At 40.4% G+C, this 17,551-nt stretch overlaps 1 protein-coding gene across 5 annotated transcripts in view; it reads left to right on the forward strand.

Moving 5' to 3' along the window:
* The window catches only part of prdm10 (PR domain containing 10), a 146,750-nt gene that overhangs the window by 37,823 nt on the left and 91,376 nt on the right, over nt 1-17,551 (forward strand). For all 5 annotated transcript variants that reach the window (XM_073029612.1, XM_073029616.1, XM_073029617.1 and 2 more), the window contains exons 3-5: nt 718-882; nt 2,425-2,484; nt 9,048-9,155. In XM_073029612.1, coding sequence (XP_072885713.1) covers nt 718-882; nt 2,425-2,484; nt 9,048-9,155 — 333 coding nt within the window. The remainder of the gene's footprint in view (nt 1-717; nt 883-2,424; nt 2,485-9,047; nt 9,156-17,551) is intronic.

Raw genomic sequence — 17,551 nt, forward strand, 5'->3', positions numbered from 1 at the left:
TGCTGTAGAGGCACATTGTAACTGATAATTCATTTCTGAATGGGATCAAAGTACCCAGCACATATCAATCTAATTAATAATACTAATGTTATATACTCCACCCCTTTCAGCTCCACATGAAGGGTCTTGACCTAAAACATCAACTGTCCATTTTCCTCCTCAGATGCTGCCTGACCTGTTGAGTCCCTTCGGAAGTTTATTTAGATGAGTTTCTCCGGCGATTTGTGTTTGTTGCTGCAGAATTTCTTGTGTGTATATTTAGTTGTTGTGATTGGTTTATGAAGGATTTGGTTTTGAACAGCCTTTTCCAGTGATACATGATGTCATCCTAAGCTGTCATTCAGAGAAGGGTTTTTGTAAACAAGTTTGTTTGGAGGAGGATGTTAGACTCATCATTAATCACTCTCATCACTCCATGTTGCTAGCTTTCATCTGCCTTTCCTATCTCCTTCCTCTTTGGAAATGCTAACCATTGTAGTGAGAAATGGGAGATGATATGAATAAATGATGCATTGTGCAATTCATGTGGCAAAATCTGACCCAAAAAGGTGAGTGTGAAGATTTTAACACCTCTGATATTCCTTTTTTTTTAAATGTTTACCACTTTAAAACCAAAGAGCTCACAGTTCCTCAAAAAGAATAAGTGCTTTTAGTTCTGTGATAATTTGGGATTTCCTTTGTCCTAAGGTTTCTTGACCTGGCATTTTTGTTCGTCAGGTACATTTTGTTCCAGAGAACAGTGCTGTTGCTCAGATTGTTTACACAGATGAACAGGATCGACCACCTCAACAAGTGGTTTATGCGGCAGATGGAACGTCCTACACTTCAGTGGATGGGGCAGAACATACCCTGGTGTACATTCATCAGGCTGATGGGACACAGGTAAGCTAGGAGATGACAGTTCAAAGTGCATTTTAAAGTACAGTTATTATCAAAGTATGTATGCAGTATACAACCCTGAGATTCGTCTTCCCACAGACAGCCACGAAACAAAGAAACAGGATGGAACCCTTTCAAAGAAAACATCAAACACCCAATGCGCAAAAACAAAAACTAAATTGCATAAATGGTAAAAAAATGAGTGAATAACACACAGAATGTTAAACATCAAACTGTAAAGTCCTTGAAACAATCTAGGAATGTTCAGTTCAGATCAAATTAACTCTGTGTGTTGTTTGTTGACTGCAGGCCGCAGAGTTAGTCTGCTCAGTCAAAATCGCGCAAAATAATTAAAAAAGAGTAACCAGAAATCAGAAACGTACGTAACATGAACTTCAGAGTCCTAAAAATGAGTCCAATCCACAAACCACAATGATCAAACCTTGCCCAAGACCCTAGACCTTCCTCTGGCAGCAGAGAGGCAGAGGGAAGACCAGTCAAGTGCAGGCAGATGGCGCCGAGCACCCACTCACCTTTTGGTTTCGTCCTCGTTGATTTCAAACTTGCTTGCTGGTCAAGTGCAGACTGATGGAACCGAACACCCGCTCACCTTCTGTTCTTTTCATTGATTTCAATCTAGCTCGACGCTTTGATTGGCGAGTTGGTTGAGAATTGGAGCCAATCCTCGGTTCACACTACGCCATTCCCAATCTTGTTCTTAACCACGCTGAATTCCCTTAGAGACAGCATAAGTACCAGGTTGCTCAGTTAGTCCAAAAACGCATTATCAAAATGTAAATTACAAGCTCCAATTGCACACAGATTAGTAGTAGATGTATATTTAAGAGAAGGAAAAGTAGTAGTAGTTTCATGAACTGTCTGCGGGACGTCGCCATTACTTGTATTGGTTGCTGGCGCTATCTTTCGAGCCTGGGGTTGTGTGACAAGTGAACGTTCCCTCAGGCTTCTAAAGACCAAATCTGGCTGACAAGGTTAGTATAAACCAATCTGTGCCATGGGATGGAGCACTCTGCCCATCAATGATTACGATCCTTGGTTGGCTACTCACTTACATGCACGTTGCATCCACATTTTAGATTGATTGTAAAATGGGAAAACTAGAATTGCATTTCTGTGGAAGAATGAACAAGTAAATCATTTTATCTTGAGTTGTGAGGTGTAAATGTTTGATGCAGGTGGATTTGTTGTGCAGTAAAGGCCATCTTGTGTAATATCATTAAACTTGTGTCTGTGACAGCAATTAGTGGCATTTCTGTAAGGTCTGGGATCAGATTTTATACCTGCAGCTCATCACATCCTTGTGTTTTGTTACGTAGCTCTATGTCAGTAAAGTTGTCTGATAACATTCCTGTGGAGCATTTAGAAAGTTAGTAGAACATTAATAGTGCTCAATAAATGCATGTTTTTGTTATCCTGGGACTGCTTCCTCTGGGAGCAGGTTCAGGGGACTTCGGGGAATAAGAGATCTGTTTAATTGTGATTGGTAACACTAAATACTCTTGTAACTCCTGTTTTTTTTTCCAGGCTGTTTTCACCGATCAGTCCCAGGTAGCATATATCCAACAGGACACAACCACTCAGCAGGTATCAAGGGTATTCTGGTCATTGCTCTGCATTAAACTAAATGAATCTCTTTTGATAGCAAGCTTTTTGTGCATTGCATGTTCAGAAAGGATGGTGAAAGTATCCATGTGCATTTGGTAAGAGTGAGTGTGTGTGTGTTTTTTATACTTTAGAGCAGACTGATGAAGAGATCCCTCTGTACCTGAGATTTGGGCAGGATAATGGAGCTGTGCCTCCGCTGTACATTAGAAAAGGGTGATAGCTGATGACTTACCTCAACTCTTAATACAGGAGAGTGGAGTAATCTTTCTGTAGTGTATACTGTAACAGACAGTGAAGGCCTCCTGTACATCTCCTCCACATTCAACATTAAAAAAATCTTGTGATTGTAGCTCTGTCTACGTGTTCACATACATTAGTTAAGAACTTTGAAATATGTGCAAGTCTTTAATTTCCTTAAATTGCTTTGGCATCGTCTTGTTGTTTGAATCACAGCCATTACTTTTATTTTGGTTCCTTCACATTGACATTGGGGGGGCCTTGAGAATCTTCGGGTTCTCACATACAGTACATGCCACTTTATGCCAATGTAATTAGCAAATACAGGAACAACCCGCATTAGTATTTTGATAACAGGCAACATTGCCAGTTCACAACAACTTTGATGTTTTGTGCATCAGTTTACATTTTCCACTGTCAATTTTTATGCCCTCAATTTGCTGTTCATTCTAGTTCCAGCCAATGCAAATTAAAATAAATACTAATGGTTTCCGAATTTGACTGAGGCTCATATTCTCAACATTCCACACACCCCCTACCTCCATATATGATGCTCAACCCCAAACTGAAAGGTCTGGAGGCATACAAGTCACCTGGACCATATGGTGTACACCTCAGGGTCCTGAACGAGGTGGCTGAAGAGATTGTGGAGGCATTAGTAACAACCTTTCAAGAATCAATTGATTCTGGCATGGTTTTGTAGGAATGGAAAATTACAAATGTCATCCACTCTTCAATAAGGGAGAGAGGCAGAGTAAGGAAATTATAGACCAGTTCATCTGACGTCAGTAGTTGGGATGTTGGAGTCAATTGTTAAGGATGAGATCACAGGGTACTTGGAGACACATGATAAAATAGGCTGTAGTCAGAATTGTTTCCTCAAGGGAAAATCATGCCTGACAGATGAGTTGGAATTTATTTGAAGAAATAACAGGCAGGATAGACAAAGGGGAAATTGGTGGATGTTGGGCACTTGGAATTTCAGAAGGTTTTTGACAAGGTGTCACAGGAGGCTGCTTAATAAGATGCGAGCCCATGGTATTACAGGAAAGATACTTGCATGGATAGAGTGTTGGCTGATTGGCATTGAAACCTATCGAATGGTGAAAGGCCTTAATAGGGTGTGAAACCCCCTGGTTTCCTTGGCTGTGTAAGTCTAGGGAAGACAACCTCTGGCCCCGCCATACTCGTGAGATTGAGGTGCTCTCCCACCCCAAACCCCTGTTTAGTGAAGATGATGTGTAATTTGCTACCCTGTTACAAATTAGAGCCACAAAATAAGACAGTACACTGCGTATGATTCTTAATTTGACTAAAGGGGTACTAAAGAAAAGAACAAAACAAGAAAAGGGCCCATTTTAATGAAACAGTCTAACGTACACAAGTTGGAGCTTACAGGTTCTCCAAGTCACCGATGCTCAATTGATCTTACCCCGGGTTTCGTTAAATCACGGTCCAGCTCCGGGTCGAATCCTACGACCTCCTCTCTCCTGTGTCTTCTCTTTTCATCCCCTCTCGAAAAAAAACCCCAAACCCAGCCTCAGTGTCCCTCACCAGAGAAACTCCCCTCAATCCAACCGTCCTAAATGGATGGCACACATTTCTCCTAATCTCTTGTCTTCAACAATAACCCAAACAAGCTGAAAACGGAGCAAGCTGTTCTTACAGAACTGCCAAATGAAATACATATAGCACAAAATGAAATGCATACAGCATAACAGTAAAAAAAAATGAACTAGGGCATTACAAGTGGATGTGGAGAGGATGTTTCTTATAGTGGGGAAGTCTGAGACTAGAGGACAGCTTCAGAATAGAGGAGTGTCCTTTTAGAAAGGAGATGAGGAGGAATTTCTTTAGCCAGGGAGTGGTGAATATGTGGAATTCGTTGCCACAGGCAGCTGTGGAGGCCTAGTCATTGGGTATGTGTAAGGCCAAGGTTGATCAATTCTTGATTACTCAGGGTATGAAGGGATATGGGAGAAGACAGGAGATTCGGGCTGAGGGGAAAAATGGATCAACCATGATGAAATGGTGGAGCAGACTCAATGTGCCAAATGGCATTTATGATCTGAAATGAAAGATTGTTAACCCTAAACTCTCTCCCCGCCCCCACCCCCCCCCCCCCCCGTAAATTCTCAGAAAAATCCCTTTGTTTTTTCTGAGACATTGTAATTTGTATTTTTCTAGCTGTACAACTATGACGGCATTTAATATCTGTAAAGTATTGTGAGACAACCTGAAATTGTGAAAGTTGCAGCTTGAAGATGTGACATTTTAATTTTGTAGCTTGCCAAGTGTTTCCAGAACTTTGTGTTCATTTTGTATTCCCAGTATCTTCAGTTTCCATTTCTTTTATAAATATTGACATCTGAATTAGTGAGTTTTAGTACTAAAGCTGTTAAAATCTTTTTTAAAAATTGGATGTTTATAAATAGGAACATGGACTAAAAACAGTAATAAGTTGAGGTAAATTTGTACTTGTTGCTGGTCAGACTTCTGTGTGATTTTTTTTTGAGTTATGGAATGGATGTTAAATATGAGGAAATGTAATCTGTAGGTTGGTCTACAGGAGGAAGGACGAGTTAGCTGTAGGAGGTAATGAACACTAGCTTGCTATTCTTCTTTTGAACTTTATTTTTTTTATATAATGTAGTGATGTTTATGTCTTACACTGTGTAGCTGCACAAAACAACAGATTTCACAGCATACATCTGTGGTAATAAACCTGATTCGGAGCCATTGTTATGATCAGTTTTAAAACTAAAATTATCTTCACTGGAGCAGGGAATGTTAAAAAGAGAATTTAAAATCTTTTACACAGTGAATTGGAAATGTTGGAGAGAGATGAAGAGTTAAATATTTCAAATTCACCACGTACACTGAAATTCCGATGATCCATTATCCATTGGATTCAGCAGATGTTTCCTGAAATTCCCATCCACTCACTGGGGTCCTGGTTCCCACACTCTCCGTTTGTCACCAGGGTCCTGTTCCCATGTGCCTCACCTATTCTGTTCACCATCTTCCCCTGACAATATCTGGTTCTGTTTCCAGACACCCCTTTACATTTACCAGTGAAACCCCTTTTTACCGGGCTTCTCTGGAGATGCAGCTTGTAGTCCCTTGCTAATAGCCACTGGACTCAGCGTTAAGAAAACCACCTTTCTCAGACTTCGAATGTCTAGGGTAGATACGACTTGGGTTGCACCAAGCCCGTGAGGTTGGAATGTCTCATCCACCCAAATCCCGGTTTGTGTGAATACTGTGTGATTTACTGCTCTATGTAATCGCTTGTCGGCAAGAAATAACAAATCGTACGCTGCAGACAATTAATGGGAAGTATATTTATGAATGTTAACTTAACGAAAGAGTTATTAAAGAAAAGAAAGAAACACAAAGGGCCTATTATAATTAAACAGTCAAATGTGCACAGGTTGGAGCTCAAATCTTTCAAAGGCCGACTTGTGTGATGTACTCACAGTGCCAACTCGTATTCACCGATCCCCGGTAGAATTCCCCTTCTTGGGCTCCATCAGATCGGGCAATCCCGCCAAATTGAATCCTATGGTCGATTCTCTCAAGCTTCTCTCTCTGTCTCCTGCTGAAAAAGACCTTGACCCACCTCAGTGTCTGTCACAAAACCTCTCCCAGTTCCACCCTCCTGACTGGATGACACAACATTCCTGAGTATCCCTTATCTTTAACGGTAACCCAAACACCACCAGCAGAACACATTGCTTCTGCAGAAAACTATTACATGGAATACCCTACAACATTAACATTAACTGCTTAACTGAAATGTTTGGATGTTTCGTGTGTTGGAGTATTAATGAACTAATATCTGATGGTCTGGAAAATTTGTTGGTTGGGCACACACAAAACCTCAAGTGTATTAGATTTGGTGGCTGCCACAGTTTGGAGGGCTCTGGAATGTGGGAGTGGTGACGAAGTAATTACTGCTTTCCTATGAGCAAGTTCATTTTGGAGAGGAATGGAAAACAAAACTGCAGGTGACAATGCAGAGAAAGTCAGGCATGAGGGTGACTTCTACGTTGCTCCATTAAAAGTCCAAGTTAGAGGAAATATGATCTCAAGTAGCAAATGCGATTTAATGTAGACACAAGGTTCTTGATACAGGAAAGAAAAGACACATCAACTATACAAATTTACTGAAGAGAAGGTGGCCATTGTGATCAGGCTTGAGGAGGGAGCTTTGGAACATAATCTCACTGTCTCACACCTGGTTGGTAACACCAATTCCTCTTCAAAGGTTCAGAGGTCAAATTTAATGTTAGAGAAATATTCAGGTGGGAGTTACATTTGATGAGTGCCTCATCCTCTGTCACCTAGAGAGCAGATTTCAAATCCCCATCCATCTTCCAGTGGATTATTTTTACTCTTGCTATCCTTTCACTTCCATTTTTAACCTTAAATCTGTGCTCATTAATTATCTCTTGAGAGAAATAGATCCTTGCTGTTCAGTTTGATTTGGCTGCCTTTTAATTTGATATTCCTTTTTGTTTTTGAAGTCTCCGTCCTGGCTGCAAAGGAAGGATGTCATTGGCCGTCTTTATCACGTTTATCACAAATGTTGTGCTTCCCCCTGGAATCAATGGTTGTGCCCTCCAAAATCCCTCTGTTCCTCTGCAACTTGTCAATGACATTCTGTTTGTAATGTACTCAATTACCTTGCTTTCCTTTCCCAAATATATTACTGTATAGAAGAAACAGGTTGGACCTCTCACTGTACCTTTGAATATATTGTTGCTCTGGCTATAACTATTCTTTTGAATGGAATCAGTTGGAATTACCTCATATGAACTGTTGGCATCTTGTAACAAATCTGACAGGCATACATACTGTGGCACAGCAGGTGGAGAGTATGTCTTGGCAGACATGATGTTTGTGCAAAATGAAGGAGCAACTGATACTTCTGTGTATCAACAGATGCAAACAATGCTGAGATCCCCTGTAAGGATGCTTGGCAAGAGGTGACAACAATACAGAAGCTGCGGTTTGTGCCAACTGTCAGGATCAGGCAAAAGAGGACAGTTGGACTTTGACGAAATCAAGAAGCTTAAAACATTGATAAATATTGCAACTTAACACAGAGCCTACAGAGGCAAATGCAATCATTAAAATATGCTTCTGCCACTGAGCCAGTTTTGGATTTAGCTTGCCATTTTCCCTTTTAATCCAACTGCAATTACTGTTCTGGTCAGTCTGCCATGTGAGGGTGTCACACACTTTGCCTAGATCCATGTCAGTCGTGATGCCCTCGTAAACCCTTCCTATTATTATCTCAAAAGATTCAACAAAGCCTTGCTGACCATCCTTAATTAATCTGCATTTTATCAGGGATGAAGATGGCAGAGTTTGTCATCGACACCCATACCCGGCTAGAAGCCCGAAAAGAGTTTATTTGTCATATTCGCTGGGAAACCATTAGATCCTTTTTCAGATTTAAGATATGTTGATTGGTTTAATCAGGTACACTAATTACATTAAAGCCATAACTCCGGGGCAAAATGATGGTCGTATAAACCAGCAATAGAGTTGATGTTACAAAATCCTTTCTAAGAGCAGGTAACACTTGGCCTTAGAATAGAGCTCATCAAGCATCTATTTTGACTGTTCATAATTTGTAGGTACTTTTGTTTTACTGCTCTTATCCTTTATTACTACTTTTGTGTATTATCTTTCATGTTCTAGTCTTTGTTTATCTTCATTACCCTCCAGGTTCTGTGTGTGTTAAATAACAGCTGGAATAATATCCTTTCCATGTTTGGATTAAAGGAGCCTCAACTCTCCCAGAACCAACCTGGTTTCCTCTCACCAAGAAGAAACCAGAACACTGGGGAAAAATTCTGTTGAAGGGTCTTTAATCTAAAATGTTAATTCTGTTTACATTTCCATAGATGCTGCCCAGCGGACTCTGTGCTTGCAGCATTTTATATTTTTATTTCGGATTTCAAAGAATGCATTTTAAAAAAATCTTCCTCCTGAAACCGATTCAGATGGTTGATGTAGGTAGCTGTTTTGTTTCCATGAAAAATTGGGAGTAAATCAAAGAAACATTTGCAAACCTTTACATTTCATGTAATTGGAAAGGGATCCATCTTTCTGAACAGGGAATAATAGTGCTTGCAGTTGAGGGCAAACTTCAAACCAGTGATATTTAGTATGAGCAATGTCTCATATTTTAAGGGATTGCTTCCAGGTGACAGTAAAATATTTTCTTAAAAATGGGTAAAATGGATAAATCAAGGTCCTTATCTGCTCTGACAAAGTTTCTTTCTCTCCAGGTAACAGTTCTTTTGCCCACTAGCCAGAATGTATCTGGTGCCAATCTGGCAGTTCTTGGCAGTGTGACTGAGACCCAGCAGCCAATACCAGTGGAAAACAATTCTCAGGTAAAATAGTCTTCATTTCAGCAGAAGTTCAATCATTGTCAGATATAATCCTAACATGCTAACCATTCACCTCTGTCAAAAACCTGTACCTACCATCAAGTGTACAAGGGAAAAGTATCTCGAACAGAATACAGATGATGAACAGAAGTTCTTAACTGAGACTGAGGATAAACAAAGCACTAAATAAGGAAGGTGTATTATAAGGAAGGCAAAATCTAGAATGGTAGAGAGGACAACGAAGCAGAGCAGAATGACAATTAGGGAAGAATAATCAAATCATTTAAGGAAGGGACAGAATATTCAAGAGTGTCCAGGCAAGCAATAGGTGCCAGTAAAACAGATAGTTTTATAAACACAAAATAAAATGTTTACATTGTCTTAAAATAATCTGTAAGATTAATCTGAAAGTTTAATATCTAAATTCACAAAGCATTTTAATAAGATGAACAAATTTATAACACACATAGATGTAATCAGGTAAAATGAGATTATAGCAATAGAGACAAGGCTGCATAGTGATATTAAAAAATGGGAGTTAAGTGTCTGATAATACTTGATATTTTGGAGGATACAAATTCTACAGGCCTTCATATAATGTTGTAATAGAGAGGATGACATCAAATCGCAAATTAAAGATGTATACAAAAAATGAGCAGGGCATGTCAGGACTTGTCTGTGGAGTGGGAAATTGCTTGGGTTATTAGTAACTAGTGCCAGTAAAAAGAAGTGGAGTTTGAGCAGTGTGGCCATTGTGTGAATGGACAATGTTAGAGTGATCAAACCTTCACTGGACGCAAGTGTGATACCAGATACTGAGCGTCAAGATCAGTGAATATGTGGAAAGCCAAAGTGGCTTTGTCAAGGACAGATCCTGCCTAACCAGTTTGATTGAATTCTTTGTATCCATGGGGACAAGGCAGTAAGTGTTACTTAGATGGACTTCATTAAGATATTTGACAAGGTCTTGCAATGGGAGACAGATTCAAACAGTTAAGGGCCATGGGATCCAAATTGGCAAACTGGATCCAAAATCAGCTTGGCAATGGGAGACAGAGAGTAATAGTCAAAGGTTGTTTGTACAGTTGGATGTTTGTGACTAGTGGTGTCCCATGTAGATCAGTTCTGGGACCCTTGTTGTTTGTAATGTATAGTACAGCTTTATCTTTCATGTATAACTTTTTGTAGAATTCTAATGCATTTTCCTGTGAATGCCTGCAAGAAAATGAATCTCAAGGTAGTGTATTACATATACATACTGTGATAATAATTTGAACTTTGCAGATTTGTGAGGCAAGATCAATAAGTTTATGAATGACATCGAGGTTGGTGGAGTTGTTGATTATGTGGAGGGTAGTCTATGACTACAGAGAGATATCGATGTGTTGGTGAAATGGCTGATAAATGGTAGATGGAGATTTATCCAAACAACTATTAGATGATGCATTTTGGCAGCACTGAATGAGCTGGGACAAACACCATGAAAGGTAGGGAATTTAGGACAAAAGGAACATTGGAGTACAAGTCCATAGATCCTTATAGGTACCAACAGAGGTTGTCAATGAGATTAAGAAGGCCTATAGGGTTTTGGCCATTATTTGGGGCAATGAGTACAGATGTAGGGTGGTTATGCTCCAATATTATAAAGCCTTGGTAGGCTTCAATTAGAGTACATTGTGCAGCTCTAGTTGCCAAGATATAGGAAGGATTTGATTGGGTTGGAAAGAGGGTAAAGAAGATTCACTAGGATGTTGCCAAGGATTGAGTGTTTGTTTCAGTTATAAGGAGAAACTGGAGAAGCTGGGTCTGTTCTCCATGAATCAGAGGTGGTAAAGAGAGGACATGATTGAGGTATATGCAATTGAGAGGAGAAGATCAGGCAGAATCCAGAAAACTCTTCCCCATTTCAGATAAAACTAGTGGACATTGATTTAAGGTAAGGAACTTCAACCAGAGAGTGGTGAGTACCTGGCGTGCACTGCTTGAGGGCATATTTGAAGCTGACTCACTTTCAGCATCTGAGGAGTGTCAAGGCAAGAATTTGAAGCAACACACACAGAGTGCTGGAGGAACCCAGCAGTCCAGCCAGCATCTATGGGGAAGAGTAGACAGTCGACGTTTTGGGCTGAGACTCTTCAGCAGGACTAGAGAGAGGAAAAAAAAAGAAAAGTCATCTTTTTTTTCCCAGTCCCAATGAAGAGTCTTGGACTGTAGCGTCGACTGTTTACTGTTTTCCATCAATGCTGCCTGGTGTGCTGAGTTCCTCCAGCATTTTGTATGTGTTGCTTCTGTCACGCAGGCTGGGATGTATAGTTACGTATTCACGCTTAGTTGTTTAGTCTAGTAGAGAGGGGTTGAACCATGGGGAATGATATTTTTGTTGACTGCTATTCAATCACTATTAGTACACTTAAATACACTGATCACTTATTAGTTATGCTAAGTTAGTTTGACCACATAATTACACTAATTGGGACATTAATGGAACGCTAACTAGATCGCTAACTTTGCTTAAATACGTTAGTTCGGCCGCTAACTTCGTTACTTCGCTGATTTGAATACTATATCTCTAATTTAGTTTTGTTAGTTTTATCGCTATAAGATCGTCTTTGCTGGTTTTGTAATAAAGGATTTTCGATTTTGGCACTTCATTATTTTGGAAGCGCGTCATACAGTGTCAATCTCCTGGCTTAGTCTCTCAGCTGTTTTTGGTTTGTTTTAAAGTAACCACTACATTTTGTCAACAAAAAGTAGTTGTATCAAATGAACCTCAGTCTCTGACAAAGGAATGCCTTGGACCTGTTGGTGAACTTGGAATTGCAAAACTGAGAATAACACGTTGGAAACTGGAGCAACTTGCGGTAGGATTATCTGTGAGCTTTTGTTGATTCATGCTGTGTGTGTGTGATTTGAACACAGTTTTGAATAGTCAGCGCTGCCTGTCCATTGCGGACTGTTGCTCCATCATGTGGTGTTTGCCTAAGGGTTCGTCACTTTGTTATATTGAACTGCTGAAATATTCCGGTTGTCAACATTTGAATTGACGGCCGCTTGTTCGGTCTGGTTTAAGCATTGTGGATGTGCAGGCAGTTTGTTTGTTGCCTATGTGTATTGAACGGAATATCGCTGGTGCTGTGGGCAAGCAAAGAGTTAATTGCGAGTGTCGCAATTAAAAACAAGAACATGAGTGAGTAGAAGCATGCAACTGGCGTCAGCGACACTCACATTGGGACTGGCAAAAGAGAAATTAAACCTACTTCAAAAACATTAGAGGGTAGAATCGAAAGTTTTCAAAAGAAATATAAAACAAATGGGAAAGTGAACAAAATTAAAGCTTTAATACCATCAATTAAGGGTCTTTTGGGAGGTAAGAAAAGTGCCTTACAAGTGCAATCTTATCTTGAGGACTTGACTAGTTTCTATGAAGCTGTTGCTGAGCAACATCACATGTTGATCTCATCACTTCCCAAGACTGAGTAGGAAAAACAGAAACAATGATTTTCAAACATTAATGCCTTAGTAGTGCACTCATAGAGGATATGAAACAATGGTTGACCCAAACATATTCCACTGAAAGTCAAGTTGCTGCAACAAGTGAATACTTCTCACCTTTCATCAGACCATGTTTCTCAAATTCCAAGGTGTGTTTTGACTATGTGTATTAGCAGAGGGCACAAAGGATTATGTAGACCTGAGTGATGGTGTGTCAAGTGTCGGTGCTCAATGTTCTGTTGCAGGCAGAGCATCTTCTGTATCTAATAACTTCTTTCTGCAACACTGTTAAAATTGAGTATGATTTAGCTACATTAATTGCATGACAACAATTATTGAAGGACAAACGTACACTAGAAAAACAAGAGGAACAGTTATGGAAAAGGAAGGAGCGGCTTAAGGTTGCAGGAAGAAATTGCCGCACAGATGACCAAACCTGAAGTGTTAAGGGCTTCAAGTGAGGTGAGTGCTAAAGGTGCTCCAGCAGGACAGTCCTATGGTATGAGTTCCCTTATTGAAAAGGCACAAAGAAAAATAAACACATTCAATGTCAATGTTGATTCAGTTGTTCCTCAAGTGTCTGTGAAACATGAACAAAACCACAAGAGGTGGTTCAGGGTGTTTTCTCTCAGCCTGCACTAAGGAGGAACTTTGAACCTCTGCCATATCCAACAGCATAAAGTGCTCATGGGGACACTTATTTACAGCATAAAAACACTCGTTTAAGACAATAGAGGTCAAAACAGTATTATTGATATTATGAGGAAGCAAAATGAAGTAACAACTTTATTGGCACAACAAGCACATTTCATCTTTGCCTAAAGGAGAGATTCAAGTCTGATGGAAATCCATTACAGTATCATGCATTCATAAGGGCTTTTGAAAATAGTGTTGAAGGCAAGACTGACAGCAATAGTGATTGGCTCTATTTCCTTGAACATTACACTGGAGGTCTCCCTAGAGAACTTGTCAGAAGTTGCCACCTAAGAAAGGGCATGTAAAAGCTAAAGCTTTACTGCAGGAACATTTTGGTAATGAACAGAAAATTGCACCTGCCCACATGCAAAAAGGTCTTTCTTGGGTACCTATCAAATCTGAAGTAACTCTTCAAAACTACATTCTTTTTCTTAGAGACTGTTACAGTGCCGTGGAAGAAGTGCAGTACATGCATGAACTGGACACGCTTGCTTATATGTCAATTGTCATAAAGAAGTTGTCTTATATGCTTAGGGATAAATGGAGAATGGTGGTCTGTAAACTGCAAGAAAGACACAACTGCAATATTACTTTCACTGACATTTTGAAAGGCAAATAAAGATTGCTACACACCCAGTGTTTGGGAATATACAGGCTGCTACATCAATTGCAATTAGCAAAGGTGTAAACAAAACTAAGTCACAATTTCATTCTAAGGCTAAAGGAAGCAGCTTTGCCACTACTGTGGCCACTGTGAGAAGTAAAGCTAAACCTGAACATGAAACTAATGGAAGGGGAATGGTCTCGTCAGCTAAAAAGTGCTTGTCTGCTCAGTGAGGGTGAACATACATTGGACTCGTGCCCTGAGCTGGAGAGAAGGGCTCATAGTGAGAAGATTGACTTCCTAAGAGACATCAGCAAGGATGTTTTCTGCAAGATATGCAGTGGCAAGTATTCCAATATGCTTCATATTCACTCTAACGAAAAGGGTGCAGAATCAAAATAAGCTCTGAAAGAAGCAGTGAGTAGTGCCCTGGTATCTAATTGCCTTACAGGGGCTGGTGATCATGATTGTAAACTTCCTATAATTGCAGTGTAAGTGAAGTCGAAGAAGGGTAACAAGACAGTGGCTACTTGTGCTTTGCTAGGTCAAGGAAGCCTCACAAAGAAGCCCAACCTCATTGGAAAAAGGACACACATTCTCTTACACAACATGGATCAAGAGAAGATTGTGAGTAGCTACATTGTGGCTGGTTAAGGTGGTGTATTCACGAAGGGAACATTCCATGTCAGAGGGATTTACAGGGATGGTCTCACTGGAAACATGTCCATTTGCCAGAGATTGATTCAGAAATTAAACTGCTGATCGGAACAAATGTGCCTTAAGCAATGGAGCCATTGCAAGTTAATAATGGACCCTATGCAATCAGAGCAATGTTGGGCTGGACTGCGAATGGACCACTGAAAGGAGACCATGGTGATGGAAGAGGGTGCTCAGCCAGAGCTGACAATTAACAGGAACTTAGTTTTGAACTTGGATGAGCTTTGACAATGGCAGTTCAAGGCAGACTTCCCTGAATGTAGACAGGATGAATAACCTGGTTTGTCAAGAGCAGACCCCAAGTTCATGTAGCTGGTTATGAATTCTGCAAAACTGGTGGATGGGCACTACCAGATTAGTTTGCCTTTGATAAGGAAGGAGGTTAACATGTCAAATAATAGGAAGATGCTCTAAATGCAAGGAAGAGGTTTAAGAAGGATTTGTCATTTCATACTGACTACACAGCTTTCGTGAAGGATGTCATCTCCAAAGATGCTGAAAGAGTGCTAGTAGAGGATCTGGAATGCAGTGATGGGGAAAGTCTGGTATGTTCCACTCCAAGGTGTTTACCACCCCTGAAAAGGGAAACCGTGTTGTGTTGGATTGTGGAGTGACTTCAAAGAATATCACTGAATGATCAGCTTTTACAGGTACCTGTCCTTACTAGCTCACTGATTGGAGTCATAACCAGATTCAGAAAAGAACCAGATCATGGCAGATATTGAATCAAAATTTCATCAGGTTAATGTACTAAAGGAAAATGGAGACCTGCTGAAGTTTCTCTGGTAGCCTGATGGTGGTCTCAGCCAAGATAAGGTGGACTTTAGAATGGTGGTACATCTCTTTGGAGTAAACTTATCACTGAGATGTGCCAATTCTGCTCTTTGGAAATATGCAGAAGGCAATGAAGAACAGTTAGCTGTGAGACAGTGAATAAGGTTTTGCATTGCTTCCATGTTGATGGCTGTCTTGTGTCAGCGTCCTCTGAGAAAGAAGCTGTCTCTCTCTATCATGACCTTGTATCCATTTATGCTAAAGGCTGCTTTCGACTCTCAAAGTGGATAAGCCACAGACATAGTGTGCTAGCTGTGATACCCAAAGAGTAAAGAGCGAAAGGCATGAAGTATTTGGATTTTGATCAAGATATACCTTCGGTGGACAATACCGGGTGTGCAATGGTGCTTTCAGTCTGATACTTAGAAGTTTAAGATCCCGGTCCTAGATAAACCAGAAGGGGGAATCCTCTCCACGGTTAGTTCCTCCTTTGATCGTTTAGGAATTTTGAGTCCAGTAGTGCTATCTGCAAAGAAGATTCTACAAGATGGCACTGGTGATCATCAGTGACTTTTTGGAGGCTGCAGAAAATTGTTTAAAATTTCATTTTAAGTATACTTTTGAATTATTTTCGCTGAAATCTACAGCATGTAAATTTCCTCTGAACCCTGGAATTCTAAATCACATCAATGATCTTCAGATCTCACGATTGACTAAAGAACCTGGACCAGTCAGGTGCGGCAACATTAAGGCTGATTGCCATGGCCAGAAGTGTGGTAGGAGCAGGGGAGTCCAAGCCAGGTTGGAACGCAGAGGGATGAGGCCTCCACTACCTAGAATCTTGTTGACGAATGTGCTGTCACTGAAGAATCTGAGGGCAAGCCTGCTGTATCAGAGGTAGATGAGAAATATCTCACTTGTTTGCTAAACTGAGACTTGGTTATCTACAAATATGCAGAACGCCACAGTTGGACCAGAAGTATTTACAATTTTCAGCATGGAAATTCTTGTCTTGGACTGTTTGAGGAAGACAGTGGCCTCTATTCTTAGATATAAGTGGCCTTGTTTCTTAGTTAGAAGAGCAAACAATTGAACATTGCTTTTGCTCAGTTTGACTTGGATGAAGAACAACAAGGATATTCTTTGGAGAGAGAGATTGAAAAGGCCAAGGTTGTGTCTTAGCGAAGAATCTTCAGATCTCTGACATCATTCGGAGGCGTGTACATCAAGAGGCGGGAGGTGGTGGCCGTAACCACGTTATCCAGGTTGTGCCAAAAATACTGGATTCCCAGTGCTAGTACAGCTAAAAGAAGAATCCTATCTCAGTCTGTTGTTTGTTAATGGTTGCACACAGCTCCAGGATGCCAGCGCATGGTAGATCTACCTCTAGACAGTGTCTCTTCAGATGAACCTCTATTTACACGTGTAGGAGTGAATTACTTTGGACCTTTTAGAGGTGAAGAGTAGAAGTAGTACACTGAAGAGGTATGGGGTCATATTTACCTTTCTAGCTCTTCGAGCTGTTCACATTGAAGAGGCATCTTCTTTAGACACAGATTCCTTTGTTCATGCACTTTAATGCTTTATAACAGGATGAGGACAGGTTCGTAAACTGCACTCTACTGATGTGACAAACTTTGGATTTTGAGCGTGAGTTGTGAGAAGCCATTGAGAAGTGGAATCATTCATGATTCTGTGATGTCGTTCTTCAAAAAAGAATGAAGTGGAATTTTAACCACCAGCTGATTCACATCATGAAGGAACATGGGAGAGATTGAACAGGTCTGTGTGAAAGGTTCTCAGTTCCACCATAAAGGTACCGAATCTTGACAAAGAGGGTTTCCTCGCAGTTCTTTGTGAAGTAGAGGCTTTTATCTATGGTCATCAGATTACAAAAGTATCATCCAATCCCAATGATTTGGAAGCACTGACACCCAACCATCTGTATAGTTCTGAAGACCTCACCATCCTTACCACCAAGAGAGTTCCAAAAGGAAGACATTTATGCTCATTGTAGATGGAAGCAAGCCCAATCAATACATGTCAAACTTGTTTTGGAAACAGTATGTCAAGGAGTATGTACCACAGCTACAGGAGTGTCAGAAATGATGAGGTA

This window comes from Hemitrygon akajei, chromosome 26 (genome assembly GCF_048418815.1).
Source record: "Hemitrygon akajei chromosome 26, sHemAka1.3, whole genome shotgun sequence".
Lineage (NCBI taxonomy): Eukaryota > Metazoa > Chordata > Chondrichthyes > Myliobatiformes > Dasyatidae > Hemitrygon > Hemitrygon akajei.